The sequence below is a fragment of the Python bivittatus genome, unplaced genomic scaffold (assembly GCF_059951505.1).
Source record: "Python bivittatus isolate LINGU-HERP-01145 unplaced genomic scaffold, Pbiv_v1 ctg000070_np1212, whole genome shotgun sequence".
Classification (NCBI taxonomy): Eukaryota; Metazoa; Chordata; class Lepidosauria; order Squamata; family Pythonidae; genus Python; species Python bivittatus.
The window spans coordinates 21,513,613-21,527,928 of NW_028277034.1; the positions used below are offsets into that span (position 1 = coordinate 21,513,613).

At 38.4% G+C, this 14,316-nt stretch overlaps 1 protein-coding gene across 4 annotated transcripts in view; it reads right to left on the reverse strand.

Annotated features, from left to right (window-relative positions):
* Positions 1-14,316, reverse strand: part of DCLK2 (doublecortin like kinase 2) — an 88,637-nt gene that overhangs the window by 57,268 nt on the left and 17,053 nt on the right. For all 4 annotated transcript variants that reach the window (XR_003084393.2, XR_003084394.2, XM_007425406.4 and 1 more), the window contains exons 3-4: positions 6,374-6,476; positions 2,862-2,966 (exon numbers count right to left, since the gene is read on the reverse strand). Coding sequence is in view for 2 of the 4 variants with exons in the window: in XM_007425406.4 (XP_007425468.2) it covers positions 2,862-2,966; positions 6,374-6,476 (208 nt within the window). In the remaining 2 variants the exon portion in view is untranslated. The remainder of the gene's footprint in view (positions 1-2,861; positions 2,967-6,373; positions 6,477-14,316) is intronic.

Below are 14,316 nucleotides of genomic sequence, written 5' to 3' on the forward strand. Positions count from 1 at the left end.
AACAAGGACCATGCTAGGTATTGTAGTTTTGGACATCTGGTGACAAATAGACTACAGGACTTAGGACTGTAAGCTAAGCAACCAGGGCCAGCAGCTGCAGGACCACTGGAAGAAAAGTTGTTTACTCATCGCAAATACACAAAGATTGAAAATAAACAAATAATGATTTGCTAATACAAATCCTCCAGTAGTAATGTATGGCTGTGAGAGCTGGACCATAAAAAAGGCCGAGCGCTGAAGAATTGATGCCTTTGAACTGTGGTGCTGGAGAAGACTCTTGAGAGTCCCCTGGACTGCTAGGAGGTCAAACCAGTCAATCTTAAAGGAAATCAACCCTGATTGCTCATTGGAAGGATCGATAATGAAGCTCAAGCTCAGATATTTTGGTCACCTAATGCGAAGAGAGATCTCTTTGGAGAAGACCCTGATGCTGGGAAAGATTGAAGGCAAGAGGAGAAGAGGACGGCAGAGGATGAGATGGTTAGATAGCATCACTGAAGCAATGAGCATGAAACTGAGCAAACTCAGGGAGGCAGTGAAGGACAGGAAGGCCTGGCGCAATATGGTTCATGGGGTCACGAAGAGTCGGACACGACTTAACGACTAAACAACAACAATACAAATCCAGTCTAACAAGAAGAGGAAATCTGAAAAGAATATCCCAGTTCTAGAAAGAACATCCAGAATCAGAAATAACAACAGATCATCTATTTATAATACAAATGAAGAATTCACAGAAGTAGAATTGGAAGAACTACAAAGGTCTTCCCAGGGCAAAGAAATCAAAGAATGCAGCTTGGATAAAGGAGATGGATCAGAATAAAAAAAACTGAAATAAAAGAACTTGTAATAGCAGCAGAAATGGAGAAAAGGGCAAGGAAGAATTGGTCAGGGCCAGGTGAAGATGAACTGCATGGTTTTTGGTTGAAATAACTGACCAGTATGCACCCACCCATTACGGAGCAGTTTAACAACAGACTGCAAGGAGGTGAACTCGAAGATTAGTTAACATCTGTTACAAGTACATCAGGCAGTTGAAGAAGAAAAAAGAGCATTAGAAAAATATCTGAAGGACACTGAAGAAAATGCACTGAAGCTAGTACACCACGAAGGCTTAATGAATACCAAAGAAATCAAACTGGCCTACAAGAAAGATCAAGTGAAGAATAGAAAAAACATGTGAAGGCAAAGTATTAAATGGCCAGTGCACAAAAAAACTAGCAGGCAAAGCAGATAACAACAAGATCTGGCAATGGCTAACAGCAGGAAAGTTGCAGAAAGAGACAGAGGGGCTAATTCTGGCTGTTCGAGACCAAGCCTTAAGAATAAATGCATAAAATACCAGAACTGACAAGGCAGCAACAGGCAGCAAATTCTGTCTCTGCAAAGAAGCTTCAGAAAGAGTGGGCCATCTAGTTAGCTGCTACAAGAAGACTGCACAGACTGACTACAAACAACAGCATGACAAAGTAGCAACAATGGTACATTGGAATATCTGCAAGAAATACCATTTGCCTGCAAGTAAGAACTGGTGGGACCACAGAACAAAGTAATAGAAAATGAAGAAGCTAAAGTGCCCTGGGACTTTGGAATTGAAACAGATAAGCACCTGCCACATAACACCCAAGATTTAACAACTGTTGACAAGAAAGATAAAAAAGCCTGGATAGTGGACATCGCAGTACCTGGAGACAGCAGAATAGAAGAGAAAGAACTGGAGAAATTCAAAATTTCAAAGATCTGCAAATAGAAGTAGAACGACTGTGGCAAAAGAAAGCAAAGAGAGTACCAATGGAAATAGGCACCTTGGGTGCAATCCCAAAACATCTGGAGCACCACTTGAACACTATCAGCTTTGACAAAATCACCATCAGTCAATTGCAAAAGAACAGCTTACATTCTGTGATGATACTTTTAACACCATCAAACAACATCTGCCTATCCCAGGTCTTTGGGAAGGACGCGATAGGTGGATAACAGTGCCAAATACAGTCTATACATCTGGCTGACTGAGAGACCAACCATAAAAATAATAAAAAAGTAAATTTATATACCGCCCAACTCCCAGCAACAAAACTCCCACTTGTTAAAAACGTTTAAAAACAAGGAATACAAAAATACAAAAACAACAGAAATCAAAAGAGCATACACTAATCAGTTAAAAATCAACCACCACCATGTCCTAGCACAGCACAGCCCACCAGTCCACCCACCCTGATAATTTCAGCTACTTTCTACTCTTCTCAGCTCCCAGTGTCCCTCCTTCCCCACCCAACTTCTGCCCAAAACAAAACAGTTCAATTTTGTCCCTCCATGGACAGAAATACTTCAGAAATGCATGTCTGGGGTCAGGCATGGGCCACTTGAAAACAGTTGTTCCATGCATAGAACAATTTGTGCATGGAATATTTGGCACATCCCTTGCTTAGATTTATAGTAGCTTAAGGGCTGTAAGTTGCTTTGAGGGACCTTGGTTGAGTGCTCAGATTTCCTTAAATATCTTCACATGTTCCTTGTTGTTAGTGAAGCAGGCAATGATCACAGTTATGGCCTTTCCTGTGGTGCCTCTATGGAATTCCCTCCCTAGAGATGTTTATATATTACTGGACATTTAAGAGTGAGATTAAGCTTTATTATTTGCTGCAGCACATTACATGTTTTTTCACATGGTTTTAGATATATTTATTCCTTGTTTTATATTTCATTTTATTTATTGTACTGGCAGTTTTTGTACCTTTTAAATGTTTAGTCTCTAATTTCTGATTGTTCTGACTGTTTGGTTCTACCACAGGTGTTGAGCTCTGTATGGAAGAAAAAAAAAACAAAGTTCTAAACAGTAGTTCTGCTTCCAATTACTGTACCTGAAGCTGGGGACTTGCTTCGACGTGAAGGTCCAGGACTTTTAGATCCAGAATACTTCGTTGTTCCAGATGCGCGAGAATAAGATGATTTCATAACACGGCATTCTATAAACAACACAGATGGATAGCAGAATAAACATTGACAGTGTACAGTCACTTCCAGAACTAAGCCACCTATAATCGTAGAGGTTCCTAAACTACAGTTCCTAAATAGTTATTATCAAATGACAACTAGTTATTATCAGTTGACAACTCAACAAATGGAGTTCTCTTACAATAAATCTTTCTCCAAGTTGTTTTAAATCTACATTTGATTATTGATGCTGTAAAATAAGAAAGTGGAATGTAAATTTATGTTTTTCTGATGTTTGTGGGCAGGTTAGCTATTCTATTAGTACAGTGTGCAATCAGGTTTTTTCTTAATTCTACATCAAAGATGAGTAGGATAATGTAATGTTTTGGTGGATTGCTAGAGGATTTGCTCCAATCTGATAGGAGTTTGACTATATATGTATTATCAGTATTAAAGCAGTGATCCCTACGTTAGTAGGGTCTTAAAATTGAGATGTTTTTCAGTGGATTTATGCATGAAAAGTCTGCACGGTCATGTTTGGTACCAAAACAATTTATTGAGATGAGAATAGGATTGGAGGTATTAAATTCTTAAATTATAACTATATCCTTCAAACTTTCCCTTTCCAATAACAGACACAGGCAATCAAATAGTATCCAGCATAGGTACATCCATCCATCCAGATGCCTAGTAAAAGCCATGATATTGTCATGTTTCATAAAGTCATCATGCACACGATACAAGTTACATGTCAGCTTTGTCACAATGCAAATGATATACAGTATGTCATTTTCTTTGCAATGTTTGTAACGTCAGTTGTCCACTCTCATCCCTTCCCCATGGACACTTGTCTTATATCAGACAAGAACCTGAGTTAACCATCAAGAGAATGTACAGTCAGGTCCAGAAATATTGGGACATCGACACAATTCTAACATCTTTGGCTCTATACACCACCACAATGGATTTGGAATGAAACAAACACAATGTGCCTTAACTGCAGACTGTCAGCTTTAATTTGAGGGTATGTACCTCCAACTCAGGTGAACAGTGTAGGAATTACAACAGTTTGCATATGTGCCTCCCACTTGTTAAGGGACCAAAAGTAATGGGACAATTGGCTTCTCAGCTGTTCCATGGCCAGGTGTGTGATATTCCCTCAGTACCCCAATTACAATGTGCAGATAAAAGGCCCAGAGTTCATTTCAAGTGTGCTATTTGCATTTGGAATCTGTTGCTGTCAACTCTCAAGATGAGATCCAAAGAGCTGTCACTATCAGTGAAGCAAGCCATCATTAGGCTGAAGAAACAAAACAAACCCATCAGAGAGATAGCAAGAACATTAGGCGTGGCCAAAATAACTGTTTGGAACATTCTCAAAAAGAAGGAACACACCGGTGAGCTCAGCAACACCAAAAGACCCGGGAGACAACGGAAAACAACTGTGGTGGATGACCGAAGAATCCTTTCCCTGGTGAAGAAAACACCCTTCACAACAGTTGGCCAGATCAAGAACACTCTCCAGGAGGTAGGTGTATGTGTGTCAAAGTCAACAATCAAAAGAAGACTTCACCAGAGTGAATACAGAGGGTTCACCACAAGATGTAAACCATTGGTGAGCCTCAAAAACAGGAAGGCCAGATTAGAGTTTGCCAAACGACATCTAAAAAAGCCTTCACAGTTCTGGAACAACATCTTATGGACAGATGAGACCAAGATCAACTTGTACCAGAGTGATGGGAAGAGAAGAGTATGGAGAACGAAAGGAACTGCTCATGATCCTAAGCATACCACCTCATCAGTGAAGCATGGTGGTGGTAGTGTCATGGCGTGGGCATGTATGGCTGCCAATGGAACTGGTTCTCTTGTATTTATTGATGATGTGACTGCTGACAAAAGCAGCAGGATGAATTCTGCAGTGTTTCGGGCAATATTATCTGCTCACATTCAGCCAAATGCTGCAGAACTCATTGGACGGCGCTTCACAGTACAGATGGACAATGACCCAAAGCATACTGCAAAAGCAACCAAAGAGTTTTTGAAGGGATAGAAGTGGAATGTTATGCAATGGCCAAGTCAATCACCTGACCTGAATCCCATTGAGCATGCATTTCACTTGCTGAAGACAAAACTGAAGGGAAAATGCCCCAAGAACAAGCAGGAACTGAAGACAGTTGCAGTAGAGGCCTGGCAGAGCATCACCAGGGATGAAACCCAGCGTCTGGTGATGTCTATGCGTTCCAGGCTTCAGGCTGTGATTGACTGCAACGGATTTGCAACCAAGTATTAAAAAGGGAAAGTTTGATTTATGATTATTATTCTTTCCCATTACTTTTGGTCCCTTAACAAGTGGGAGGCACATATGCAAACTGTTGTAATTCCTACACCGTTCACCTGAGTTGGATGTACATACCCTCAAATTAAAGCTGACAGTCTGCAGTTAAAGCACATTGTGTTTGTTTCATTCCAAATCCATTGTGGTGGTGTATAGAGCCAAAGGTGTTAGAATTGTGTCGATGTCCCAATATTTCTGGACCTGACTGTAATAATACTGGGAAAATTAAAAACAACTATCCGTATTAAATAAATTGAAGAAATTACTTACATCGTAAAGTGATTTCAACAATGGCCATTTCCTCATTAGTGTTTTTTTTGGGGGGGGCGTGCCTTCAAGCCGGTTTTTGACTCCTAGCAACTGCCTGGATTAGTCCCTGCAGTTTTCTTGGCAAGGTTTTCCAGAAGGGGTTTGCCATTGCCTCCTTCCCAGGGCTGAGAGAGAGTGACTGGCCCAAGGTCACTCAGCTGGCTTGCACCTAAGGCAGGACTAGAACTCATGGTCTCCCAGTTTCTAGTCTGATGCCTTAACCAATACACCAAATTGGGTCTCCCATTAGTGAATTACACTATGCTATAGCATCACCCAACCACTGCTGTGCAGATATAAGGATAATGAAGATGACCTCTATATCATAACCAAAATGGATGGGTTTTACCAAAAGACACTAGTGAGAAAATGGTCTGTTAGGATTCAAAGCATTTAAATCTGGAGTTGATTATATGCACATTTATATGCATATAAACATTATATAAACATTAAGTCAGCAGCCAACTTCCTATAAATTGATTAGAGACTTAATGTTTTTATTAAGTGTATTTAATACACAAGTGTATTTATTATTTATTTATTAAACTTGTGATATCATTCAACCATTTAAGTCAGCAGCCAACTTCCTATAAATTGATTAGAGACTTAAATGGTTGAATGATATCACAAGTTTAATAAATAAATAATTAATACACTTGTATATTCCTCCAGGGTGTGATCCTATCAGTAACCACGTAAGATCGGACCATATATTGTCTATATCATGTTCAGTCAATCAATATATACTACTGGCTTAAATGGATTCTTATCCACATTTTAGATGTATATGCTTACCACTATGATCCAGTACAAAATCATCTTGAGCATAACGGTATTTTTCAGGTCCACAGGCAATAAAAACATCATCATCACCAAAAAAGTCTTGCAAGCAGGTAACCTTAAAAAAAAAAAAGTCACAACAAAGGCTGAGAAGTAGTTTACATTCTGCACTTATTTTCTGCCCTGCATAGGCAATTATTGTTGCTTGTATCATTGAAAGTTAAACACAGATAGACAGTGAATGGGTAATGTATGTACAATTTCTATATTTTAATTTTTCTACTACCCCAATTTCATGACTGTGGATGCTGTATAAGAATGTCAACAATAGTCTTAACATATAAATAATCACCTCAATAATAACTATCAAGAACAGGTAGAAGGTGGTCATCCTTCTTCCCTACTAAGCCAACAATGAAGGATCATTCCTGGGGCTATGTGTTCCATACAGCTGGGGTCACAACACTTCTGACCCATGCTCCCCTACTTCTCAAGAGGGCAGCACCCTAAGAAGGCCCTTTTTGGATGACCTAAAAGGATGAGAAGACTCATTTTGGATAAGAAAAGACTGCTTAAAGCTTTTAACTATTAAAAGACTGCTTAAAGCAGTCCAGTGCCATGCTGTATAAGGTTTTATAGGTATAGCGCTTTGAATTGGACTTGGAAGCAACAGAGCACCAATAAAATAAGTGTCATTCTACATTGGCAGGATCTACCTGCAAGCAGTTAATACATCTTACACCAGTTGTACCTTCCAAATTATCTCAAAGGAAGCCCCAGAGAAAGCCCATTTTACCAGTCCAATCATGGGTAAGAGGTTATGAATCATTGTCATCAGCACCTTCTAGCCCAGGTAGAGCCATTATTGGTACACCCATCAAAGTTGGGCATAGATCCTTTGGCCACAACCTCCACCTGCTGCTCCAGCAGCAGCCAAAACTCCAGGAGTACTTCCAAGTAACAAACCTATTTCTTCAGAGGGAGCATGACCTCCATCTAGTACCAAAAAGAGATCCTGGCCTTTAAAGAGGCCAAGATCTCTATAAACAAACAGTAAGTCTGTTTTGCTTTTTTTTTTTTAATCTGCTTTCAATCATGACCAATTCTACGGAGACTGCCTGGACGAGTCCCTGCAGTTTTCCTGGCAAGGTTTTTTTGAAAGTGGTTTGCCACTGCCTCCTTCCTAGGGCAGAGCCCAGCTGGCAGTCGTAGGAAATTGAGTCTCTTCTGTTGCGTTGCATCCAGCAACTGGCAACCAATTCCTGTTTTCCCATGCAAGGAGCCGCCAGCGTTTTTCCTCTCACTTGCTACACTTTCGAGCTGCTAGGTGGGCAGGAGCTAAGGGCGCAAGACAGGAATCCCCCCCGCTGCACAGAGCTTGGGCTCGAACCGCTGAAGTGTCGTCCATTTCGGGCTGGCAACTTCTTAGGCTTAGTCAAATTTATCTCTATCCAGTCCCTGACAGACCCTAGACTTTGGTTCAGGACCTCCACAGCATTTCAGCCCCAACTCAGAATAGCAAAATACAATTGATATAGAATAGTGATGGTACCTCACTCCGAACTGACAGGTGACCTCTCCTAGCAGTTCCATATAGATGTTAAATAACATTGGGAAGAGAACCGAGCTCTGCAGTGTCCTACACTAGAGCAAGCATCAGCTTTATCTTTCTTCTCCCATGACCACTGAAAGGGGCTACTATGGTACCTCCATTCCTCTGTCTAGAAATATACTATACTATGGTCTATGGTATCAAAAGCTGTTAAGAGGTCTAATAGGACCAAGAGGTTTGTCCTCTTCCCTACATCCAAGTCCTGATGATCACGCACCAGACTAAACTGTGTTCCTTCTGTTCCAAGACTGAAGTAGAGCCAGATAATCTGCTTTCTATTGGATTCTCTGTAGCTCATTTCCCACCAAAATCTCAAAGAAGAAAAGTTGGATCAGGACATGGCCTCTTCAAGAGAGGGCGTACCATCACCTTCCTGGTAGCACTGCACCCAACCTAAAATAGCTGGGATAAATTCATGGTCTCTATTGAGATCATGAACTCCTGGACCACTCCCAAGTCAAGGAGATCAAAACAGCCCACTATTAGAAGCTTGTCTGACTCCAACTCTGACCCCAGACTACCAATGTGGAGCTCTGGGATGCCCACTCTTGGATGATGGGGCAGACAGTACAGTGGCAGGCTCCCTATAGTAGCTAAATATAATATAATGGCACCAACATCCAGATATCATGACACTGTTACTGGCTAGTGCTAAGGTCTTCTCAATGATTGTCCACATACTTCCTCACCCTTGGTGTCCTGGCTGCTTCAGGACCCAAACCCTTGGAAAATAAGTTGTCACTGGTGCCCAACAAAGTCTTTTAATACACACCAGGTTAGCATGCTCATCCACCACGAGACTGAATTCTAGACAGATCTAGCATTAATTAACACCAGTCTGAGAACAAGATATCCAATAATCCAGCTACCCAAGCCCAGTATTTGGGCAATGGATTAGATGGGACCTGCACCAACATGTGGATTCCCTTCTACTCTAACCACATAGCCAGCCCTTGCTGTCATACCTACTTCTGTCTTATGTAAACTTTGTCCTTGGGAGCTACTGCTCAGTCCCCACCTCTGGGACAGTAACATGCAAAACATTTCTTAATTACCCACAAGGCCAACTATTCAATTCACAAAAAAATACCTTCCAAGCCTACCTAGACCTACCATCATCCTACTAATATATTATCACCTTCTCCTACCCTCAAAATTCCTACCAGAGGAATACCTTCTCCTTCAATACAATATTTGATTGTATTGAGAGAGAAGGTATTGAAGGTAAAACTTTAAAAAGATTTATTCAAAGTACTATTGAACTTACTCTGGAGTTGGGAGCTACCTCACATCCCCCATTCTGTCACTCTAGAGTGGTTTTCTCCTTTGCTTTCTGTCTCTCATTCCAGAGGCAGTTCTCAAAACCCAAATTAAGGTCTACTCCTCTTTCTCCCTCCTAATCAGATCCTTAGTCTGTGGAGCTCTGAGCTCAGTTTTTCTTTCTTTACTCCAGTGTGGCAGCGGTGGCTTCACAAGGCCACTGGAAACTGTCTACCTCTGTTTCCCTCTCTAAGCTTCCCATTCTCTGCTCACTATTCCAGCAACTCCATTCTCACCAATCCTTGCTGGCAAAATGTTGCAGCTGCCTCTTTTTACCCAGTCTCCTGAATTATAAAAGACTGCAAAATAATCAAAGGACTGCAAAAATTATCCTACAAGGAAAGGATACAGAAATCAAGGAAGACATGATTTAACTTCATTATGTTGACAGAAACTTTATCAAACCAATTTGAATAGTAGGAGATTCAGGGCATGACAAAAGAGATTGCTTCTTTAGACAAAATAGGACTAACCAATAGACTTCACTTTCACAAAATAGTGATGGTGCCAGAGTGCATAGCTTTAAAAGTGGATTAGACAAATCCACTTTTGTTTGCAGGCTGCTAGTTGTTTGCAAGCTACAAACAACTCAATATAAATACACAGGTATCTTTAAAGATAAAATTCTTTTCAAAGGATGACTGAAAGAAATATACCAAATGCTTCTTATACAATACCAATACATTATAAAATGAATGTTAATTAAAGCAAAGTTTGATCTATTATTTGCTTAGCTGTCTTGGCAATTTACTCATTTTTAGCTGTCTTCTAGGATGCATTTGATATCATTTGCTTAGAAGCATTCTTACAATAGTCTGTGAAATGGTTCTTACAACTTTATGTGGAATTGCCCTTGAGAAATGTTTGGTAACTGCAGATAATCAAAACATGGGCATCACGCTGTTAATGGAGGCTGCCTCCAGAAACTTATGATTCATGTTTAAAGATAATTTGACTTACAACTGGACTTATGATCTTATCATATGATTCCATTTAAGACTGCTGAGCATTATGATTTTGTAGAGGAGTCATACCTTTGATTATGCCATCCCTGGAAGCAAGGCTGATAAGAAGGCATTCTTGGTGGCTTCTCCCAAGCTTTGTCTTCCAGCAAGCAAAACTGTTTTTATTTATTTTTAAATTTTAGATAGGACATTTGATGTATAGGCATGCTTTGGCTATGGAACTGGAGAAGCGTGCAGGATATTTTTTAGCTTGTTTTAATTTTTTTTTAAATAGAAATTGTGTTTTAATAATTTATTTTGCTAATGGCTTGACTGACAAAAATCCCATAATATAAATCCATAAATAATAGGCTAACTGAATTAGACAATGTACAGAACAGGCATTACCAACATCTTGTAAGGTAATAAGGAATCTCTTATCATGGTTATGATATTGGGAGTCATTCATGGGAAGTAACACTTCCCCCCTTCTGAACAAATCATTCCATTTTAACTGGGAAATTTCTGTATCAATGCTATTGATAATAATGATTGATTCCACTTTACTGGCTGGTTAATATTGATTAAATAGAGAATCTGATTTATTTTTAGTCCTGTTTTCACAGTACAGAAACTGGAACACTCACAACATGAGCATTCCCCCTTACCCTTGTCCTACATAGCTCAAATTATACTGGCGTTCTACAGGCAGTTCTGCCATTTGCCACCTCTATATGGAAGAGAAAAGCTTACACACACACAGCTTCTAACTATGCTGCCCAGCGAGTTTACAAATTGAGTGCTCCAAATAAATTAATGACTGAAAAAGGCTTTAGCTGCAACCTGAATACTTAAGCAAGGTTGGGCTGATCAAGGCTATTTACAACAAAGGAGAAAGGGAATGCACATTCTTCTTTGGTCTTCTTTCACTTAAAAGATTATCCCCCATTCATCTAGACTAGCCCTAAATGATGAGATGCATTTAGTAAATAATATTTATTTGACCAGATCTGGAACTCCTGACAGAAGTGCACATTGGTCATAATTTCAGGATTCAAGACACTGCTTTTTCCATGACAATTTATCTCATGATAATTAGGAATAAACAATAGTCTTTCTTTGCACAGTCTAAAGTCAGTAACAGTTGCTCTATGAAGGATGAAACAGCTTTCTTAAAAATAAAGAAAAACAACTTTCCAACAATTATTTCTAAAGATAGTAAACATATTGGATAGTTAAATCAATATGTTTTATTGCACCCCAGGAAAGCTATCTGAATTTCATTCTAGAAAAGGACTATAAAAGGGGGAAAAAATCACTTAATAAAAGTATATAGATGGCATGATGACCAAGGCTGAAGAGCATAGAGTTTTATAAAAAATCAGTCCAATTCTATTTAATAACACTTACTCTTTAGTAAGTATATTAACACTGCTTACTATTGATATCATCTTTTTGATTTTAATTCCATTTGCCTAACAAGGATGTTTGTATTTATAATCCCATGACAGTAATAAATGCTGGCTGGATTGAAGGAAGGCTTTTGCTGCTTGCAATAAAAAAATGCTCAAAATATCAATTATTTTCAGCCTTTTTCAAACATAATTTGTACAAGGCACTAGAAAGCAGTGCAGTTGTCATGGTAGCTAAATCATGGATAAAAGCAGGCTGAATTTACAGTAAGACCATCTGTAGGCTGAAATATGCAGCACTGAACATTTGCATGATTCTATTATCAAGTTCAGTGACAAGCTCTTTCCACCCAACATTCAGTTGGTTTGAGCATAACCTCACTACAAAGGATAGACAAAGGATAAACATTGACATTGTCTGCTTTTCTGAGGATAAATTAACTATTAAATTCCCTTCAACTTAGTGAATCAGTCTGACAAGGCAAATGCTTAACTCTTTCCTAGACTGCCTGATCCACAGAAATACAAGAAATACAACAGATTCTTTTTATAAAGATTTCTCTTGTTCTTTTTTTAAACAAAATGCCTTAAGAGAAGCTAGCTAATGTATGGGATAGTATTCAACCCATCCTTTGTAATGCTCATTGTGCAATAGCCAGAAAACCTATGCCATAAAAGAGTTTTCCATCTTAGATTCTTCTTTGTCTTCCAGTTCTATCATCTCATACTGATTATTTTTGTGTTGTGCCAATTCTATTTACTGTAGGCTTAAAAATAGCATAGGAAAAACACAGGAAAAATGAAGTATGAAGCTATCTGAAAAAAGCATTACAAATTTTAATAAATACATGTATATTAAGGCCTCTGATATTCTGACCAGACATCTGGAATTAAATAAATGTTCAGGTATAAACATAGTTACCAAAATCTGAATTTTATTAACATTGTATCTTCCAAAGTATAAGAACCAGATAATTTATTTTAACACTTTAAAGTGTTAATATTAATGTTGTATCTGCATTTTTAGTCAATTGCCACTGCAAATTATAAACATATGAATTATCCCTAAATTCCTCAATAATTCTTTCTTACACTGAAAAAATACAAACCTTAGGATTCTTATTATAACATTTTTATTGGCTAATCAATTCAATTCAAATATACCAGCAAACTTTGCTACAATATACAGAGCAAAGCAATTTGTAGTATACTGTATATGCCAGTTTTCTTTTCCAACAGCATCTTTTTGTATGTGGTTTAAAGAATGAAACAACTGGAAACAACTGGAACCAGCATACCAAAGAACTTTGTTTTAAGTGTGTATTTGCAAGATGCAGTTTTCTCTAGTAAATCTTGGGTGTGGCCCATAAAGTTCCCACTCCAAATGTTGCTGCAGATTTTTTTTATGTGACCAAAAGGAGAAAATGTTAAGGACACAGGAACTGCACCCACATTTTTGTTCTCACCTACTTTTTGAAGTATAATTCCTGGCATGCAACTCACTGGGTAAGTGTATTTTTTAGCTTTAAAAAGGATGCAGAATCCTGGTTTTGCAACTTCTGTGCATTGTTTGATACTGAAAGCAATCTATTAATTCTCATGTTCATGGATTTTAACTTGTAGTCCAGCCAATAGTATTTTTTTAATGATTCATCATACTATCAGCATTAATTGGATTTTTAAAAAGTGCTTAAAATGGCTAACAGCAACATCAACAAATTAACATTTATATTTACATGTGTGGATTTTAAAAAATGTCTGTACAAGCAGAAAATACAAATGTTCCTGGACATTTTCCCACTAAAAATAGACTCCCAGCCATCCTTTAATATATTCACCATGTTAATTTATCATTTAATATTATAGATCTGTTTCCATCTGTTCTGGAATCTTCCCCATCAGAACAGATTTTATTGTACAAATTTTGCTTAAGAAGAAAGCTTATAACTCAATTCTCTTCAAAGCTAAATTCAAGTAATCCTGCTGTCTGCACTATTCTTGTAAATATAAGAGCTTGCTTCTAGAGCTCTGGTAAGTGGAACCATTCCAGGCTACTACATTGCTTCCAAGATGCAATCATAATAGAGTCCTGAATCTGGCACTTCTCCAAGTAAATGAAAACAAGGTTCTACTGTTTAAAGACAAATACTGGAGAGCATTCTATCTTTGAAAGGGAAGGAAGCTCAATGGAAAAGAAAACCATCCTCAACCCCAGATGTGAGTTACAGTAAAACATAAATCAAGCATATATATTGAAATTCTATTTTGTACAAGATAGAATGCTTTCTGTGGCCTTGGACAGTATTAACATTAAGAAAACAGGACATGGGTTAACATTTTGCAAGAGGAAATGCTCTGCTTAATAGACAAAGGAAAGGAAGTCTAAGTGTACATACACCCACTAATAATTGGAAATGTATGTGCTGAGCAATAATACTACCTAGTTAAGCAATGATTAAGTAAATAATGTTCATAGTAATTGCTGAAACAGAATGTTAGGATATAGTTAAGAACAGTATGTTAGTTTTAGACACGGATCCTTCTGCAGTTATTGCAATAGCTGACAACAATCTTTAAGAAAATATGTTTCACTAATTACAGTTCAGAACAGCTATAAGACTGTGCAGCATTTTGAATTTTAAGGCAAAAATTACTTTGGGCCATGCAAAG